Here is a 20,251-nt window from a genome sequence, read left to right on the forward strand (position 1 = left end):
GTGGGGGGGGGGGGGACTTTAATATAGAAAATAAACGAGATGTACTGTAAATTAATAGTTACTTGTTTCCGTAAAAGAGCAGTGAATCAATCTTGTTGTAGGAGTTAACTAGCACTAAAATAATAAATTCAAAATTTTTGCATACTGCATGCAATAGGACATCCATAAAATACTCCATCATTTCTGTAGTGACTACATCTGCTGGAAGTCGTAAGCTTAATTTGAACTTGAAATTACAAGTAATACAATATTCAACATAGAACGGGATAAATAGATTACAGGAAATACCTTAATACTGTACAGTGTGACTAAACTCTAGATAACATTGCACATATTACGTGAATACTTTGATGTTAAAGAACACATGTCGGTCGCTTCCTCTGGCACATACTAGGCCTTCCGAATATAGTATTGTCAGTATTGCGCTCACCATTATATTGCGATATATAATATTTACATCACCGAATAAGATGTGCAGGTCTTGTTGTCTTACTGATCCTCTAAACAGCGTCTATAATAAAATTGTTTACCCATTATCCCTGCCGGAATACGGTTTCTGCCAGTGTCTTGAAGATATAACTCAATCTTATGACAATGTAGGAACAACATAACTTTATTTCTTATGCTTACAAATACCTTAATACGCGTATAGCATAATCTTAACTGGGATAAAGATTAGCTTATGTAGGATTTTAAATCTTAAATCCAATATCAGTTTTCATAATCATAAAAGCAATGAGCTTTATTTATAAAAAATCTTTATTAGTAAATTCGCGTGGTTGGCGAATACTTGATTTATTTCATTAAATTATCATCAATTTTGAATTATCTGAGTCTAAAAAAATGAAATCATTTATTCAATTAAAATTTCTGGATAGTTACTTCCAAATAACCTACTCAGCAACCAGCTAACGCTATAATCACCCAATAAAAGATGATCTTCGGCTACAACGATGATTTCACCGAACCCTGACGCTGTTGTTGAAGGGCATCATACATGGCGGCAGTGATAAGTTGGACATTTTCTTTGGTGCAATTATATCCCATAAGTCCAATCCTCCAAACCTGATAGTGTTGATTAGACAGCAAACGAAAAAGAAATGAAATTAAACGATAAAGGTATTATTCTTTTTATGGTAGAAAGAAACATAGTGTATAATAGTATCAAATTTGAAGCAGCAGTATAGCAAAAGCGAGACCTGACGATATTATATCAACACCAAATTTTAATTATCTATCATAAAAATATTTCGATCGTATACTAACTACATAGAATATCTACAATTTACTCCGTAAATTATAGGCCTGCACGTTATATGGAAGAACACGAGACAAATATGTAATAGATAAAGATAGACGCAAGTATTGAACCCACCTTCCCTGCAGTTTCACCTAGTCCGCCAGATATTTCTAGATTGTATCTAGACAATGGTAAATGTAGATCTTAGATAAACTATTTATACGAGAAATCTTATCATAGGATTTCTCCTTTCAAATGTCATTGATCAATTACCCAAATTGGAATGTTAACAAATAACTGAACAAAGATAATTCAATTATAACTTGCTTAACATATCGCGTCATTTGATGTAAAAAAACATCACAAGATCAGAATAATTCTATCAAGTGATTTTTACATCCATACTTTTGCATTATAAACGTTGCAACTTCCTTCCAATTAATGCCATTTGGAACATTGACTGCGGTTACTGTTGGCAATCTAGCAATCTATCAAGAAAAAAGTATTTATACCATATAAATCCAACATTTAAATTAACGTCATACGACCTACGTATTTATCATTAGACTGCGTAAATTCAATCCCCTTTAATAACGTACAAAACTTGGGTAGTAACTGCTTACCAGTGTAAGACAAGTATTAACCAAATCTATCTTAGATATTCCTCAAAAATATTACATTAGTGATATCAATACCTTCTTTTTGACATAGAGCTCTAGACCTAGCTTCTGTAATTCGTTCCATAGTAATTCTGAATTTTCTTTATGACGCCTCCATGAATTCTCCAACCCCTGTATATTTCAATTCCAATCATCGAGGATAAAATCAATTCCATTATAATAATTTATTAAATAACTGTTATCTTCCTATCTAAGAGTCATTCTATTCAAAGCGCTACAAATTTATTACACCGAGTAACCGAAATGAAGATTTTTGCTCCAAAATTTCTCATAATATCAATACGGTGAGTTCATTTAATCATTTCGAATCAGAGATTGCTAATGGTTGAGATAAAGAACCATTTGACCACTTATAAGTCTATTATTCTAAATTATGACTATCACTATAAGTAGATTACAGGGCCATCAATTCGATGACTATATTTAATTATTTCTATCCAGAGATTAACAATTATTCAAAGTCTTGATAATAACTTCTGATTCTAACAGCAATGCAAATTAGATAGTTCTAAGTTACATATTCGCATAATATCGAAGAGCTGATTTAAATGTTTATTATATGATGATATAGGGATATAGTGTGCATTGCACTCTATCAACTAAATTGAATTTAAATGCCATGATAACCTGGTTTGTAAGTAATCTGATGATATTAATATACTATTCAGTTACTATTTATATCGAAACTTTGCTCAAATATATCTCCCAATCAAATAATAGAAGACGCAACAATTATGCCCTAGTTGTAATAAAGTGTTACCAGGAACTGCATTAAGAGACCGATTTTAATCGATGCTATTTTACCTCGTTGCACAGAATAGAGATTCCTTCCCTAAGAGCGTAGAAGCTGCTAATAGGACCGGTATGGTGATATCTAAAAATGTATATTGAACCTTCATTTTCTTAACTAAATGACCGCACCTGAAGATCTTGCGACAATTTACGAAGCTAATATCAAGTGTAGCTTTATAAAATTTGAACATAGAAGAAGTCGAGAATCCTCATCTTACGGTTTACAATATTAGTCTCTAGTTACCTTCTAGGCTGATCGTCTACCCCCCAATAATTTGCAAGTTGTATCAGATCGAAATAAAAAGATTCAACCTTAGTTTTTCGATTTTTCACTTTATCCCTATTAATTTTTTATTATTATTCCATTAATATTATCATGCTTCAGATAACAATTTCTACCAATGTACTATTAACTGATTATTTCTATCATACACTAACCATGCTCTTGGGCTAAATGAAATCGGAGAAGCACCAGGAGGACTGCTAAGACATTTCTGAGCTCCACTGTAGACAATATCTATTTCTGTTATAAAAAGATTTATTTACTTAGTAAAAAATTTTTCTACGCTATCATATTTCCTAGCCCTAAAATTTTAGTTATATGCGTAATTTCTAGGTCAAAAAACAAATGAATTCACAATTTTTAATTTATTGTCTTCCAATATAACTTATTATTAACTAATTCATCAAATTCAAATTAGCCTGCGACCTTGAATCATGTATACATGGACCTATGTGACTGTAGCTCGATAATCATAATGGTACGAAAGAAATATTGTCAATACTTATTATAGCTAACACAAAGGTCTGTATATATATATATACTGTATTTACTAAAGATCTAAAATTTATCAACATTAATAAATAGATTACTGCTATCTATGAGTTATATGCACCTAATAAATAGCAAGATCAAGCTATACTTTCTAACACTATCATCAGTCTAAAGCATGTCTAAAATTTTTACTAATTGAATTAAAGCCGCTTTACTAATCCAATAAAGAGTTTAATGGGGATTTTATTTCGTCTTTGCAAGTTATATAACAACAGCAGACATGATATTATTCGATCCCAATCACTTAATAGTAGTTTTTATTTATTAACTCTTATTTACTAGCCGTTTTCAAGCGTTTGTTCGCGGGAAGATTAAAATTTCTATAAAGCCGTAGCGTTTGTTAACTCACCCAATTCATCAACTTTGATTGGAATTCCTCCTAACGATGCAACCGTATCTACTAGCAATAAGCAATTATGCCTATAAAATAATAAAGCCATAAAAGCTTAAAAGTTTTTAGTAGCATGGGTCACTATTTCACAAATACAGAAAATAAATGAGTCTTCAATTAATCAACAGTAATTCTAACTATAAGTACATAGTCCATGGCATGCGTAGTCACATAAAATTTAACCTATGTAGCAATTTATCGATATTTTAAATTTAGATTGTTCGATTTTTAATAATTTTTGTAGCTGTAACTGATATCTTTGAAATTTTAAAAAGACCAACTTGTGGCAAAGTCTACCAATTCCTTCCAAAGGTTGTAAAACGGTTGCAGATGATTCGGCATGAGTTATGAAAAATAATTTTGGCTTGTCTCGGATTAATCCCTAAGTGAATTTTACGGGTTTCATGAAAGAAAACCCCAGAAACATTATTTATATATCACAAAAGTCTATAACATAGTTAAAATAATATTAAAGCACTTCTTCAATCTCTTCCAAGGTGAAGACTTGGCCGACAGGTTTCTTAATTGTTGTTACTTTTGCCCCTATACTTAGAGAATTTAAATCAGAATTCGTATATTAGTAATAAATCATCTTAGATTATTAATAAAACTTGTAAATACTGCTATCTATTTTATTAATAATGTCGTACCGTATCTGCTGGATAAATCAAAAACGCGAGCTCCCCATAATCCATTTACCGCTACTAATACTTTATCATTACGCTCGACAACATTAGCAATCGCTGCTTCCATAGCGGCATGTCCTGTACCACTAATAGCGATAGTCAAACTATTATTGGTCTGAAATATATAACGCAAACCTTCTTTAATTTCATCCATTACATCTAGAAATTCTTTATGTAAATGACCCAACAATGGTAAAGCGGAGGCTGCTAAAACGCGAGGTGATGCATTCGATGGCCCTGGTCCCATTAGCAGTCTTTGAGGAACTTTAATGGGAGTTAATAGCGAAGTAGGTGCTGAAATGGGAAGTGCTGATTGTGCTTTATGAGCCATTCTAAGATCACTAATCTACAACTACGTTGCTGTAAAACTAATTCAGCCACGATAATAATTTGTGATGGCAAAAGGTACCACGCATGCTTCTTTACGTTAGGGATAAGATTTGCAAATCATATTCTCGTATAATGATATGCGGATTTTAGTCATAATTTGTTTACGTTATCTGGATTAGGACAGAGTCCATCAATGGATGTTGTATGCCTATTCCTGATTGGTTACAAGAGTATTTTTTTGGTGAATAAAAATGTTTTCATGAAAAATATAGACTTATTAATTAATTAAAAGCTTACAGACATTCTTCCTACAAAGATACTGGTATCTTATTAACTCTCTTGATTTACGTACATAAGTTTTTATACTATTAAACTGCATTTCTTATTGTTGGACTTATTCAATAACAAGATGGAAAAAGATTGTATAATCCATTTAACTTCTACAGGATGCACAGCAAGTAAAAAGCAAAATCGACTAAGACTTAATTTATTCAAACAATTTTAAACCAAAAACTCTGCTATATGCAGCAGAATGAATTAAAACAATTTAGCATCATGTTCAATAGCTTATTTTATCAGTAGAAGATAAAATTGCTTTCTATACTAATATAATTAGTAAATGAATTTATAGTAATAATTTGGAAGGTAGAGCTATTAAAACCGTAGACTACCTTACAATCAGGACAAGTTTAGCAATTAATAATTAAAGCTATAGATCATACGCCAAGTATTAAACACGAATCTCATAAATTGATATCCGCAACAAGATAATTCATAAACTAATTGGTAATATCAGTTATTATCTACTGGCAATAACATGTTAATTTTGGCTGTTGTTGTCATTATCATCTGCGAGCATCCCCTCTTCCATAGCAGAAAAGTGGCTGTACAATAATACACACGGAAGGATAATTGTGACGCCTGCAATGATAAATCCAGTTGAAATCGTAAAATGAGGATACCAATGGAAATATTTTTTATCTGTAAACATGGTCCAAAAAAACGCCACTAACGGTATAACGAGAGCTTGAATTATAACGAGATAATTTGCTCCATCCGCATATCGAAGTAGTAATAGCGACGAAAGTTGACTTATACAAAAGAATAAAATGAAAGCGCAAGAAATACCAGCTGCCCAAGGATAATGAACTTTAGAATTTCCAGTAAATTGAGACATTAAACCACAAAACATTCCGTTTCTGAATTGTTGCAACGTTTTCGACTGCAATTCAAAAGTAAAAAATCCAACGTAAAAAATCCAAAAAACTTTAGTCTTACTTACGGTACAGTAAGATAACAAAATTCTAATATTTATCCTCAAATATGTACTAGAAGACTAATACGGTATAACAGTTAAATTTATAAATAACCGTATTAATATCGACATTAGGTAGCCAAGCCATGTTTACTAATGTTGATTATTATTAATTTATCATTAAGTTCAATTTCAAAGAATATAGGAACGAATTACAGCCTTAGGTGTAAATTATTATTTTGTTAACGTGTGCTACGTAGAAGTATAAAAAGTCGTGTTACTATTTAATATACCCCATCCTGAAATAAGCATGATTTAAACAAGTGTTGTCAGATATCTTCGATTTTCCCTATTGATAAATACTACCATAATAATTAATGTAAATAATGTATTCAGCTACTACGCTGAGTAAACGATATATCTATCAAATTTCTGAAGATTATTTAAATTTAGATAGCACCATATCGCCACATAATATGAGAAAAAACGTTTCGCATACGGGCATCCAGTAGTAACTATATGTGGCTGCTTGCTATTAAATAATTACAAATAGTTAAGTTCTAAGGTATATGTGTGAGATCCGCGCTTTACTTGGTTGCAGAGCTTAATATGACGGATAGTGTTAGGTAATAATTTTCCTATTTCAATAGTTACTCCTACTATCTGTCAATATAATTATCATATGTGCAAATTAAAGCTTGTTTTGGTTCTTACTAGTGATCCATGAAATTACATGAATTATCTTTTTCTACTCTATAAATATACTGTATCAAATGGAGCTTACCAAGAGCTTCATCTACTGCGATAGTGTTCTAGTTATTATACTTTATAAACTATATCTATAGGGTTTAATAATGATGCTATACTGCAGTATATGCGTACAGTATAATATGAAGCTTTTAAGTTATTTACTGCGATTTCAAGTCTAATAATGCTTTTACGAATGATTCTTATTTTGTTTCCATTATAATATCATTTATTCAACAATATAACCGTACTTAATACTATTGACTAACCCTTTAGGTCTATATACTAAAAGATGTTACATACGCAAACACGCTCATTTCACGCAGCAGTTCACCTTATAAGAAAATTATAGCTATTAAACGTCTTGAGCAATAATACGGCTATTATACAACTTCTAGAAAAGTATTAAACCAATTGTCAACATTAATAGTTTTGAGGACCACAAGATTGTATAGATATTAATCTTGTTATTTAATATTACTCTCGTTCATGACTCTGATCACAAACCAGTTCGAGTGCTAGCAAGCGATTGCGATATTCTTGGTCTATACGAGAATATTTCTGATAAGATATTTTGTAATCACACGCACACTTAAATCTAAAGATTAAGCGGTTAAATGATCATTTATCAATACCATTATCATTTAGTAAGGCTCATATTTATTTATATCTCTTACCATACTGGAGGGGATAGTATAATCTGATATAAATAACTTCTTATTATCATTAAAATGTTTATTCCAAGTCCTTTATTTACCTCACCAAAACCTGGAATAAATTCAACCCAAAATACCAGTCCAAAGTAGAAAACCTTGTAAGTTTGCAACCAAGCTTCAAAAATTAAAGCTTCTTCCTATAGTAGAATCATACGCGTTTATCCAAAAATAGAATTATTTGCATGTCTTTCTTGACGATACTTTTAAATTAGCTCTTATTTAGGGCTAATTACTTTGCAATTAATACAAAAATTATTAATGGTAACAATAAGGTAAACAAGAGGGTCGAAATATATCAATATGCATATATATATTATAAATGATTTTGCTAACCATCGAATCTTTTTTAATCTCTCGTTCTTGTAAAACAGTAGATAAGCTATTAGGTAAATAGGCTAGTCCAAAAATTATTGGCCATACCAATGATTCTCCGGCATGATGATCATATTGATTATCGATATTAAAAATGTTCGGTTCAAACGAAATAAATAAGCCGATCAAAGTACCCAATGTACATATTAGACGACCAGCACCACTAGATTTATGCAATACAATATAACTTAAAACGACAGTGTATGGAATTCTTAAAGATCTGAGAATAACTTGTAAACTAGGAGTAGTCCTATTTGGTGGACTTGCATAGACAACAAAAACAGCATTCAGAGCTTCTAACAAACCAAGTAGAACAAAAACTCTGTGCGAAGTATATGATTTGAAACTAAATGATGGATTGTATAATTTGACCATTAAAGCAGCTAGCCAAAATGCAACAGGGAACCAGATATCACATGATATAAGAGTATAGTATTGATTACTGTGACAATAGCCTGATAGGAGAATACTTTGTGACAGAATAGGTAAGGTAATACTAACGCCACATAGGGTCACAATGCATATAATCGCACATATTGCTTTAATAAATGTCAGAGAAGTATGCACATTACACATAGGCAGTTTAAATTTGCCGTTAGTAACTGCTTTCTTCCTTTCATCTCCTACATAATTGGTTATATCATCAGTAATTTGTTGAGAATTGCTAGAAATTAATACGGTCGTTTCATCTGCATCCATAATAAATGGTAATTTAACCTTTGCACTGATAATTAATATTATAATTTAAGATCTTTTCACGTAACGAAATGATACTTTACTCTAGGAAACAAGTTATAATACAAATATCACTAATTAAACCTATCGATATTACCAATATCAAGCTAAATGCATGACATGTACATGAATAATCACATTACAGTACAATAAAATTCCACAGCCATCTGCAAGTACCTATTGATTTACAGCAAGATAATGATGACGATAGTTTTCTTCGCATCCGAAAATTTAGCATACAAATACGTTTTAGGAGTCAGTTGAAACTTTTGACTTATACGGCTAATTGCAAGCTTAGTAAAATAAATAAATTAACATGTATTTGATAAACTGCATCTTCTATGGTACAGTTGTCAATACGACAGCAGTCATGATAGAACTGCAGTATGTATTTAAATGCGATTTTTAATGGATAATAGATCAAGCCATAGTTGTACGGCTCAGTTTATAGGTAATAATATTAAGGAATATAAGATATTAAAGTAGTTCGATTAAAAATAAGGTATTTTGAGTTAATGACTTAAAATATCAAAATCTAATAAGACTGGCAATACAGAAGCTACATAAATAAATATTAACAGCAAACACCACAGAATAGGAACAAATGCATTTTAAAGCATTTTAATATCGTATTTATATTGGTAATGATTACTAGTTCTTTGAAATTTATTTATATGAGGTCTATCTGATTGAGATTGCAATAATTGTTTACTATTTATTGTTTTATACTGTTACGGTTGGTATTTAAAGACTGCAATATAAGTAAACTTAATCAAGTGTTTTACTTTAAAAATTTTTGACTCTTCTAAAACTGAACTTAAATCGACCTTGAGCAATTTGATAGGACTCATTTCATCTTAGCTTTTGCCTATGGAAACCGAATTTAGATTCAATTTTTTTCGATTAGGAGTTTTAAATATTTATAAACCTTTCTTCAAGCACCAAAATCTAAGTCTAGCATATCTATGGATTACTCGTATTACATACGATCACTGGAATATATGAGTATCGTGTATGATCATGCAAAAATTATATCGCGAATTAAAATATTTCTTATTTCTTATGTATGTCTATATAATGGGCTAAAGGTACATATATTACTAGAAAATTCTTCTAGTATATTATTGATCATGCATAATAATACCTTGTCGTAATTTATAGATTCTACCACCCTTCTTACTTGTAAACACTTCGCTCTTATTTGCATACATGATCGTTTTCGAGTACGTGACAACATTATCAGATGACTTCCATAAGACCTTAATATCCTTTACAAGTAGCTTATAACTAAATGTTTGGTAAGGTATGCCGTCATAAACAGCATGATACTAGATAAGTTTATTATTATACTTGTTATTGCTAAAACTTAAGCGATGACGCAATTTAACGAAACAGCACACATTAGAAAAATTTTCTTGTTCAACTTAGATTCAGTATTGATATAGAGAATTATACCATTAATTATCTATCCGTATAGAAATCTACTTATATTTGATGATTGGTTTGTTTCCTCTTTATTTACTAGTTTTATCCTTTCTGAAGAAACTTACATTTTCATAAATAAAGTTAAATTTAGTTTTTAGGTAGAATTACTTTCTCTTGATTTTGACAAGTTTTTAGTAAATAATAACGATATAGATTCCATGCTGTAACTAAGCTAGAATTTTATATTTTGATGTCGTAAGACTTAGAAATTTGTCATAATATTCAATAGAAATAGAATCTTTTTTATTTTAAATCTTGGATATATGCGGTACTAAAATATTAGAAATAAAAAATACTGCAATCGCAGCATTTCTTGTTTTATTACATTACTATGAACATATAAATGTCTATTTACATAAATATTAAATAAATGCAAACGTAGTGTTTGATATTTTATTGAGATAATGAAGCTCATATTATTGTAGAAGCTATAAAATTTTATAGAGATTTATCATAAGTTCATAAAAAAAGTAAAGTATTACAATTTTTACTAAATTGAATATACTAATAATATATTTGCTATCCTAATATATCTCTTAAGATCAGCTACGTCAGCGATTAGTTAACTATTCAAAATTTCACTTCTATTTATAGAAAGAATTCCTTCAGATTAAAGGCTGTGAATCTGGATCTAATACTCAGTAAATATGGTACTATTTGAATCAAGTAGGATTTGGCTTTATAGCCATTAATAATTATATAATAACCAAAGAGGAGGCTAGAAATGATATTTATATAAAATGGTATCGCTAGTTACAGGTAACTTAGAATCAGTTGACATTTCCTTAAGAGGTTACCTTTTAGTTAGAAATATGGTATGAGAGTAGTTTCCATCAATATGTGTAATATTAAGATGGTACGCTTGAATCAGTTAAAGTACGCATATCGTCATTGTACTTATTTAATGCTGCTTCTCTTGCAGCTCGTTTCTTGTCATCCAAAATACTGAAGTAATTATAAAGTAATACGCATGGAACGATAACCAAAACGCTAGCAATAATAAATCCTGTAGATAACGTGAAATGAGGATGCCAGTGAATGCCATTCTTAGAAGAAAATAATGTCCAAAAGAAGGCAACCAAGGGAGTTACTGGTGCTTGAATAATTACTAAGTAATTAGCTCCATCTGTGTAACGAATCAGTAGTAACGAAAAAAGTTGAACTCCAGTAAAAAACAGTATAAATGCAGACGATGCACCAGCGGCCCAGGGATAATGAACGTTAGAATTACCAGTATATTGAGCCATGAATCCACAGTACATGCCGTCTTGAAATTCTTTGAAAGATTTGGCCTGCCAAAAATATAGATACATATAGAAATTGCATTTCTCAACTCAAATTTAAAGTCAATAGCGATCAGAACAGATAATTCATAATGATTCGGACTGAGATTTCTAGTAGGAGATAATCCTAGTAAGCTATAATGTAAACATTAAATAGTCTGAAAATTTCTAATAATTATAATAAGCTAAACTCTGCCGATGGTGGGTGTGAAATTGAAGAATTAGGTTACATGTAATGGCATCTTTACATAACAGCCATTTCTGTATGCTGTTGCTTGCCATATGATGGAGCGATGGTGTTTTAGCTTGCAGTGTCTTAATATCTTTGGTAACTAATATTATAAGAACTAATCAGCTAATTCTATTTGAAAAAGTAGTATCATGTATAAAGCTAGTTGCTTCCAAGTGTACAGTCGTAATAGACAGAAATAGCATTTCTTGCAGTTTCAGTCATTCATACGGTACACTGTATTGCATGTCAGTATAATAACAAAGTGTCGTCGGATATTTTAAATTGCTAGTATATTTTGCAATTAAAACGTTACCAATGCTAATCAATAAGTTAATTCCGATAAGACTGAGATTGAAGATGCATTTATCAATACAACTTATATTATTTTTATTAATTTACCGTTCCAAAGCCGGGTATAAATTCAGTCCAGAAAAAAAGCCCAACAAAAATAAGTTTGTAGGTTTGAATCCATGCCAGAAATACAAGAGTTTCCTCCTATTGATATAAAACATCATTAGTAAAATACACGAAGGTATCATTTGCTTAAAAGAAATGATAAATAGTAATGCCTTCAATCCGTAAAAGCATAATTGGCGGAGTAATAAAGTTATTTTATAACTGTTGTAGCGCTATTATTAAAAATTCAATAACCTTTGCATCTTTTTTAATATATCTTTCCTGTAAAACATTTGATAGACTACTTGGTAGATATGCCAACCCAAAAACGAGCGGCCAAATTACTGAAGCAATACCCTTCTTTCGATATTGACCATTAATATCGAAAATAATAGGTTCGAAAGAAATAAATAATCCGATTAATGTGCCACATGTACATATTAGGCGGCCAAGACTGGGACGCTTGTGCAATATCATGTAACTTAATAAAACCGTATAGGGAATTCGTAACGTCCTAAGTATAGCCTGCAAACTTGGTAAAGTTCTACTCGGTGGACTACCATAAACCACCATGAAAGCATTGAGAGTATCTAACAGACCTAGGAGTACAAGGACTTTATGTGATGTATAAGATTTGATGCTAAACGATGGATTGGTCAATTTAGCTATAATAGCGCATAACCAAAATATGACTGGAAACCAAAAGTCGCACGAAACAAGCGTAAAATATTGATTGCTAGCACAAATATTTGATAAAAGAACTGGAAAGAACTGGTAGGGCAATATTAGCACCGCATAGGCATATAATACAGAAGATAGCAATCATAATTTTGGTAGCTCGTGGTGAGAAATAAACATTGCATATTGGTAGCGTTATGCCGGTCTTGTTGGCAGAATTAATACTGCCAGTGACTACCACAACATCGACTACATCTTCATTTTCTTCCATTTTCGTGGATAGTACTTCTAACAAATAAATAAAATAATTTGCTGTTTATAGGTAATATAGGCAGTACTTTAGTTTGAATAAGAGCTTTTATAATGTAGTACTTTGCGTATACGGGTATGAAATTACGCGTGTGGCAAAGCTTCCATAAATTATATACTTTAGCCAGCTGGTAGGCAGTTGCATATAATAACCGGAATTCGGGCTTTAGCTGTAACCATTTAGGACAAAGGGATTGCAGTTATGATCTATAATTTACTTCACTTGCATGGTAGATAACTAATAAACATCAGGTTGGGTAAGATTTATTGGTAAGGCATCCTACTGCTTAGCTGAAATCGAGCAATATAACATGTAGACAGACACTTGTTGATGTGAAGAACCGCATGTGCCAGCGTTACTACGATACGCGATGTACAGTACAATGTACAGTACGCTGCCGTGGGCTACAGTACTACTGTAATGTACCGTACAGTACTGTAAATGATACAGGACAGTCAGCGTACAGTACAGTACAATATTGCACAGTGCACAGTACAGTACGTAATGTACTGTCATGGAACACCAAAAAATATGCTGCACCTTCTTCCAGTAGAGGTCTGATTAGTTTCTATGGCACCCGGAAACAATAAAGTTGTGTAAGTTAAATGAAGCCAAAACTATTATATATATATGTAAATATTATTTTTCGCTAAATATTATACAGGAATTTCAATGAAATACAACTTTGATTTTTTAATGAAGGGTTGCCATCGAAAATGATCAGATTGTATGGTACTGTAGTTAGTAGAGTACAGTATCACGATAGAATATTGATGAAATCATAATTGTTTAGAGGTCAATATTATTGGTACGCTTAATCCCAGGAATCGGCCAATAAAAAGGCAAATTATAATTAATTCTCGTCATTATTCTAAGTAATAATTAAATAGCTGAAAGCTTAGTTGTCGTCGTAGATTGATTCTAGTTAACAAATTACGATAACTGCATTTCTGATACATCTTTTCTTGGCTGTTTTACTTAAGTATGGTAAAAGTTCATATAAGTCATAAGGGAAATTGTTATATTGTCACTCATCTCTCGATTGTAGAATCAACGGTATTGAAAGGCTAGAGAACGAGAATACACAGCTGATATTGGAATAGATTATACCAACCAATAGGACATCTTGATAGAATCAAGAAAATCAACTCCTTTATTAATTAATGGCTCAACTAATTATAACCGTAAGGATGCGATTAATATCGTTTGCGATAGTAAAGACGATGCACTTAATTTAAATACTGTTACTTTATCGTATTCAATGTTTGTCGTCTCTCAATCGACTGCAAGCATATTCATTGCTATCATTACTGTTCTTAGCCAAGTTGTAATGAATATTAGTTTACCTATACTATCGGAAATTATCGAATCTGGTCACTGTCGTAGTAATCAGTTTTTTTTGGCTTATTTTATTCTACTTTGTGGTTCCCCATTCTTTTAGGGCAGTTGTTTTGATCGTGAAACTATTGCGCCCTACTTTTAACGTCAGGACTTACACTTCTTAGAAATATTTAATTCTTTTGGGAGCATTGAACGCTGTCAATGGATTATTGATGGTATATGGTAGTCTATGCAGCAACAGTTAGCGAATTACAACTGCCAAAATATTACCCGTCGTCTATTAACAATTTTGTTATTGAACAAACTTGCACAGAATGTAATGTTTCTTGCGGTCTGACAAAGAGTTGATACATAAGATGTAGTGAGAGATAGATTTTTATTATTGATGAGCAAGAAGAGAAGAGTAGCGAGGTTGAGTGTGTGAAAGAGAATCATCAAGAGCCGAAAAGAGAGTCAATATATAGTGTACTGTAATACCAGTACAGAACTAGTAGGTTCCAACGTCTGATTGGCATTAAGATGAGTTATGCTCAATTACATGCTATACGTATTCTTATACCTACAGAAAATCACTACTAGTATAATATAGGGTATGTGATACAAAACACAAACCTTTTGTTGATGTAGTTATATTTTTCGATTGGTAACGGTATTTTATCGATTAACGATTATAATTTAAAGTACTATCTCAAATTTAGCTAACAGTATCAGACATTCTTACAAACTTATACTTTGCTGAATGTGAAAATAAGAAGTGTTTAAAATAAATTTAAAAATGAAATAAAATGGAAGTGATCTTTCTTATTAAATGACATTGTGTTAGCAAAATCATGACTACAATTTCTGCTATGTTTTAGATGATGGATAGTGTAATGCTTTCCAGGTACACTCGTATATGCTTTGATTGCTTTCATTCTAACTGACCATCCTATGTTTGCCCTATTCTAGGCTTTGCCAATAAACGGTAATATTTTTATAGGTATAGTTATTTTTCAAGGTTTCCTAGTGGATCTTAAAAAGATTCTCGGAATAACTAGGAGATCAAGCTGCCAATATTCTATGAATTTTATCATGCTTAATTCAGTCTAGTTTATGCCGAATTTTTGATCTCATATCCACAGCCGGCATGCCGAATAATGTTTATCGAAGTTATTCATTACCTATGGATTTAATTCTTAGCTAATAATCTAGCGGCGATATTATAGATTAAGAATATGTATGCTAAGCTAAAAACTATTATCCATTAAGACTATTATTTACAGATCCTCTTAATTTAATCTTTGATATATTTAGAAAGTGACTAAAACAAATTACCTAATTATCCAATTATTTGTGAGCTTAAACTCTGCTATGATGCTAAGGTGGAGCATTACCGATATATCTTCAGCGAAGATTCGCAATGTATAATGTGGAAATTTCAAGATAACGTTTTTGATAACAGAAATCATTCTACACCGAAAAAAATTTACGGTTCTCGCTAGCAATGCTCTTCCGATTGCGCATAGCGTAAAAATAAAATTGTATTTCATACTTTGCATAAATTTTATTTCTCAATTTTTTCATCGATAGCTTATTTAAATTACTGTAATAATAAATTTTCGCAGCTTCACTTATCTTTATTAAAGGCTAAAATATATATATGCTTTGATGGAGAGGCAAACAGATGGTACTATCTTTTCGTAAAGTAGATATATAGCATAACCAATTCAGACTCTTTCGATTTACAGATGTTTATGCAAGCTTTATTGAAAGCATTTTTATGAATGTTGGTCGTTCTGTAAAGCGAGCAAAATAATTTTATTTTATAACTATCACTATAGACTTCATCACTATTAAAATATATTCAAGTATGTCCTAAGTAAATTAATCAGATTTCGTAATAACTTGTAATACTGAGGATTAGCGTCAGAAGTTTTTCTGAGCTATTTGTATAACATTACTTAACATAATTTACTATAAACTCAGTTCTTTTAAAGACTTACGATATTGATAAAAGCAGCTAACCAATAGGCATATGATCACTATCACTGTTACTTATTTCGACCTTTACGATAATAGTGAGACTTTCTTTCAATGTAATGCTGTAGATCCTGTTAGAAATGGTAGATAAAATGTCGGTATCTTCGATATCAGCTTACTAGATTACTTTAATTTTAGCAGCTCTATGAAAATTCCTTGTCATAGCCTGTTTATGGCTTTTCCATTCCTAAAGAATAGCTAGTATTTTCCTTTATTATCTGGTTAGGCCGTTCAATTTATTACGCTCTCTTCCTTCCACGGAGCTTCGCTAATTTACTTTGCAACTTAGTTCAACGAAAATGAAGATATGCGTAAAGTCATCTGATTACTTAACCATATGGTTATTAAATATGACCATTATCCTACTTTCACGGCCTAATTAAATTTCACTGAAAATTATCAGAATGAAAATAGATAATAGTAAAAATGCACTGAAAAGTATTACCATTTCCACATAGATTACTACTATTATCTTAAGCCTGTTTAACTTCGCCATGACTACATTAGACACAGTATCTTTACTATCTTCAGAAGATGACCATCAAAATCTAGATCAAAATCTAGAGTTAAGTGAAGACGAACGACACCTAAGTAAAGATGATTGTGATGAGACGAAGAAGACTTTGCAGTTACCCTTGTGTAATCGTAGCATTTCGAAAAATCTCGCCGGCACAATAATCACCATCATTACAGTATTTGGACAATCTGGTATGGCTATTGCTTTACCAACATTTTCAGTAGCTGTTAATACAGCTCATTGCCATAGTAATCAGTACTTTGTCTTGATTTATCCTGCAATGTGGTTTCCTATAATATTTTCCTTGATTGCCTTCGCTTCAAAAGCGATCAATCCTAAGTTTTCTCTCAAATCATATACAGCAATCAAAGCCTACATTATTTTGGGCCTTTTATGTGCTGTTAACTGCTTGTTAGTTACATTTGCTAGTCTACCAGATAGAACACCTCCTAATCTGCAAGGAATTCTTGGCATAACTATTATTCCATTTACTGTCATTTTGCGATATGCTATCCTTCGTAAGAAAGTTGGAGTGGGACGTTTGCTATGTACACTAGGCACTTTAGTTGGCCTATTCATAACTTTAGTACCGAATATTTTCAACATAGAGAAAAATAAACATCATGGATCAAAATCTGTCATTTGGCCATTAATTTTTATATTAGGAATCTTACCTGCTGCCATAGCTAATGTACTGCAAGAAAAAGAAATGAAACGTGACTATAGGGTAAGCCTGAAATGCTTAAGTTCAATCGTTAACTGAGAGACTAGAATGTAGACGCTATTAAGTGATATGAGAATTTTCAAATTTTTAAAATACGAGTATACTAGTAGTATAATAAAATACCTGTACGCATGTAATTTACTGTTAACGAGTTACGGTTAGTCTCTACCTTTGATAAAATGCTATAATAAAATTTGTAGGAGGAAAGTTTAGTATTTCAAGCATGGGTTGCCTGGTATAATGTATTCTTCTTGGGTTTACTATTTTGGACAGGCTTTATTCCTCATTTCGGGCAGGTAAAGCAACTATGATTTTATCAAGAGATATATTGCAACACTTCAAAGATTTTACTGCTATGTTGTAAATTTTCTATCTCAATACAGTTGTCACAACCCTCACTTGTGGCAAAGGAAAGTAAAGAACTCTAGTGTAGTTACTTAAAACTTGGGCTATTTCTCCCAGTACTTTCAGTTTCTATGAGAGAAGTATTTGAGAACTCGATTTCTCGGCTGATCTCCACAGACAACTGACTAATTATTACACTATTCTTCACGATATGAGTCTTGCCGTTTCTTGAGCAATTACCTACTTTATTCTACAAACACACGCGCTTAAATAGGTTTCTACAGTGAATTCCAATATTAACGAGTGAGAATTCATGCTTTGCAAGTTACATTAATTAGTATAATACCATTACTAAATATACATGTCGATATCCTCAGACTTAGATAGCTACAAGCTATCAGGTGTTAAGACGCTTAACCTTCGTCCATATACAGCTCAATTTTTAGAGATTAACATATCTTATAAATCTACAGTAAATTAACTGCTAACAACTTCTATTTTTATCTCATTTCTACCATCCTATTATCAGCTACAAGCGCATTAAAACATAGCACATAACCTTATCTTATCTATTCATAAACATTCATTAATTTATAGTTACTTAATTAGTAACGGCGTACCGTGACAACAGTATAAGACTTCACAATAGGAATATTTAATACATATTTGCCACAAATTACATAAGAAATTATTATGCATTGTAATTTTCATCAGGCATCTAACATACAACAATTTCAACACCAAATGGATTGCGGATTTCTGTCACAATTTGGCGGTGGTAAAGGAAAAGTACCGTCTTATCCTTGGGCACTTGGCGCTGCTTGGCTATTTATTTCTTTCTATTGCATTGCTAATCAGGCTGCGCTACTTTTACTACGCTATTCAGACGGCGCCATTTATCTAGTTATCGTTCAAGCTATAATACCTCCAATAGTCGCCATATTTTGGACTTTATTCACACTTAAAGGTGGCTTTCATTGGCATCCAAGATTTACAGATTCGAGCGCATTTGTCTTCGCTGGTATTATCGTTATTTTGCCGTGCATTATTATTTATAATTATTTGACATTAAAAGAAGAGAAAGCAGAGAGCAATAAAATCTAATACTAAAACAATGAGATGACATAGAATTATGAACTATGGGTATCTTACAGGATCTATCATATCATAATAATTAATTTTGGAAATCTCATATTACGCAGCATTCCTGGTATTTTCGATAGTAAAGCTTAATAATTTAGTAATTTAGATTGCGAAAGGTTTCTACCATGGACTACTAAATTATATGATGCATCTAGTAGTTCATGGCTTCTACGGTAGCTCAGATGAGTTCTATTATATTGAGGTAAATCGGAAGACTAACAGTCTAAATTGTGGAAGACTCTACTATCCAAAATAAATCGAATAGCTGAGTCTTCTTAGTGAAATTATGGTAACAATGTAGAATATTAAAAGTTGATGAATTCATTCGCTAAAGTAACAATAAAAATAGAAATATGGCCGTTCTACAAACGGAGTTACTTTCTACTACAAATATTGCAGAAACCTTATGTTTAGATTCCTTAACAACAAGTTACGATCGTTGGACTTCTATGACTTGTTGAATATTGCATATGATTGATTGAGCTGAAAAATTCTACACTAAATATCATTTATTTATTGGTTATATTGTATAATGTTTTAATTTTTGCATAGGCATGAAAATGTACCAAAATGAATATGATCTGATGTTCTGTCCTTTGATGCTATATCTTGATTCAGGCAGAGCAACGGATTTATAAGTATATAATGCTCCATTTTATCTTGCGAATTTTTCATAGTTAGGACCAAAGCAATCTCTATTGCATTACTTTCATCGTCTAATGAATCTTGTATTTAATTTGTTTATGAACTAAACTATCATAAGAAAACTACCCGAACCCGCACAGTTAGCTGTGTATTACATGTAATGGTTCGCCTAGTAGTGTATAATTTCGGGAATAAGTTGTCGCTGATAATTTATATATCTGTATCGTGGACGATAATTGACATATTACAGTTAGATTTGTAACTTCCTTTACTCTGTTTATGAGCTTAGTGAGCGTGCTACCGTATATACCATAAATGTATCGGATCTGAACTCTAGATGCAGTATCATCACAG

General features: G+C 31.7%; 4 protein-coding genes across 4 annotated transcripts; 1 reads left to right on the forward strand and 3 right to left on the reverse strand.

Moving 5' to 3' along the window:
* Nucleotides 1-945: 945 nt before the first annotated feature.
* TRIADDRAFT_26208 (uncharacterized protein) lies at nucleotides 946-4,955 on the reverse strand (the record flags this gene model as incomplete). The annotated part of the gene is made up of 11 exons (XM_002113698.1): nucleotides 946-1,065; nucleotides 1,376-1,421; nucleotides 1,646-1,728; nucleotides 1,936-2,031; nucleotides 2,725-2,794; nucleotides 2,957-3,052; nucleotides 3,151-3,235; nucleotides 3,897-3,967; nucleotides 4,220-4,320; nucleotides 4,417-4,481; nucleotides 4,589-4,955. 11 exons carry the CDS (start codon nucleotides 4,953-4,955, stop codon nucleotides 946-948), a joined length of 1,200 nt encoding a protein of 399 aa, XP_002113734.1.
* A 2,478-nt stretch (nucleotides 4,956-7,433) lies between these two features.
* On the reverse strand, nucleotides 7,434-8,743 carry TRIADDRAFT_57458 (uncharacterized protein; the record flags this gene model as incomplete). Its single annotated transcript, XM_002113699.1, has 3 exons — nucleotides 7,434-7,517; nucleotides 7,714-7,809; nucleotides 8,006-8,743. 3 exons carry the CDS (start codon nucleotides 8,741-8,743, stop codon nucleotides 7,434-7,436), a joined length of 918 nt encoding a protein of 305 aa, XP_002113735.1.
* Nucleotides 8,744-11,112: 2,369 nt separating this feature from the next.
* TRIADDRAFT_57459 (uncharacterized protein) lies at nucleotides 11,113-13,124 on the reverse strand (the record flags this gene model as incomplete). Its single annotated transcript, XM_002113700.1, has 4 exons — nucleotides 11,113-11,556; nucleotides 12,179-12,274; nucleotides 12,431-12,774; nucleotides 12,968-13,124. 4 exons carry the CDS (start codon nucleotides 13,122-13,124, stop codon nucleotides 11,113-11,115), a joined length of 1,041 nt encoding a protein of 346 aa, XP_002113736.1.
* Nucleotides 13,125-17,017: 3,893 nt separating this feature from the next.
* On the forward strand, nucleotides 17,018-19,213 carry TRIADDRAFT_57460 (uncharacterized protein; the record flags this gene model as incomplete). The annotated part of the gene is made up of 3 exons (XM_002113332.1): nucleotides 17,018-17,767; nucleotides 17,965-18,060; nucleotides 18,824-19,213. 3 exons carry the CDS (start codon nucleotides 17,018-17,020, stop codon nucleotides 19,211-19,213), a joined length of 1,236 nt encoding a protein of 411 aa, XP_002113368.1.
* Between the last annotated feature and the right edge of the window lie 1,038 nt (nucleotides 19,214-20,251).

Source organism: Trichoplax adhaerens, genomic scaffold, assembly GCF_000150275.1.
Source record: "Trichoplax adhaerens TRIADscaffold_6 genomic scaffold, whole genome shotgun sequence".
NCBI lineage: Eukaryota > Metazoa > Placozoa > Uniplacotomia > Trichoplacea > Trichoplacidae > Trichoplax > Trichoplax adhaerens.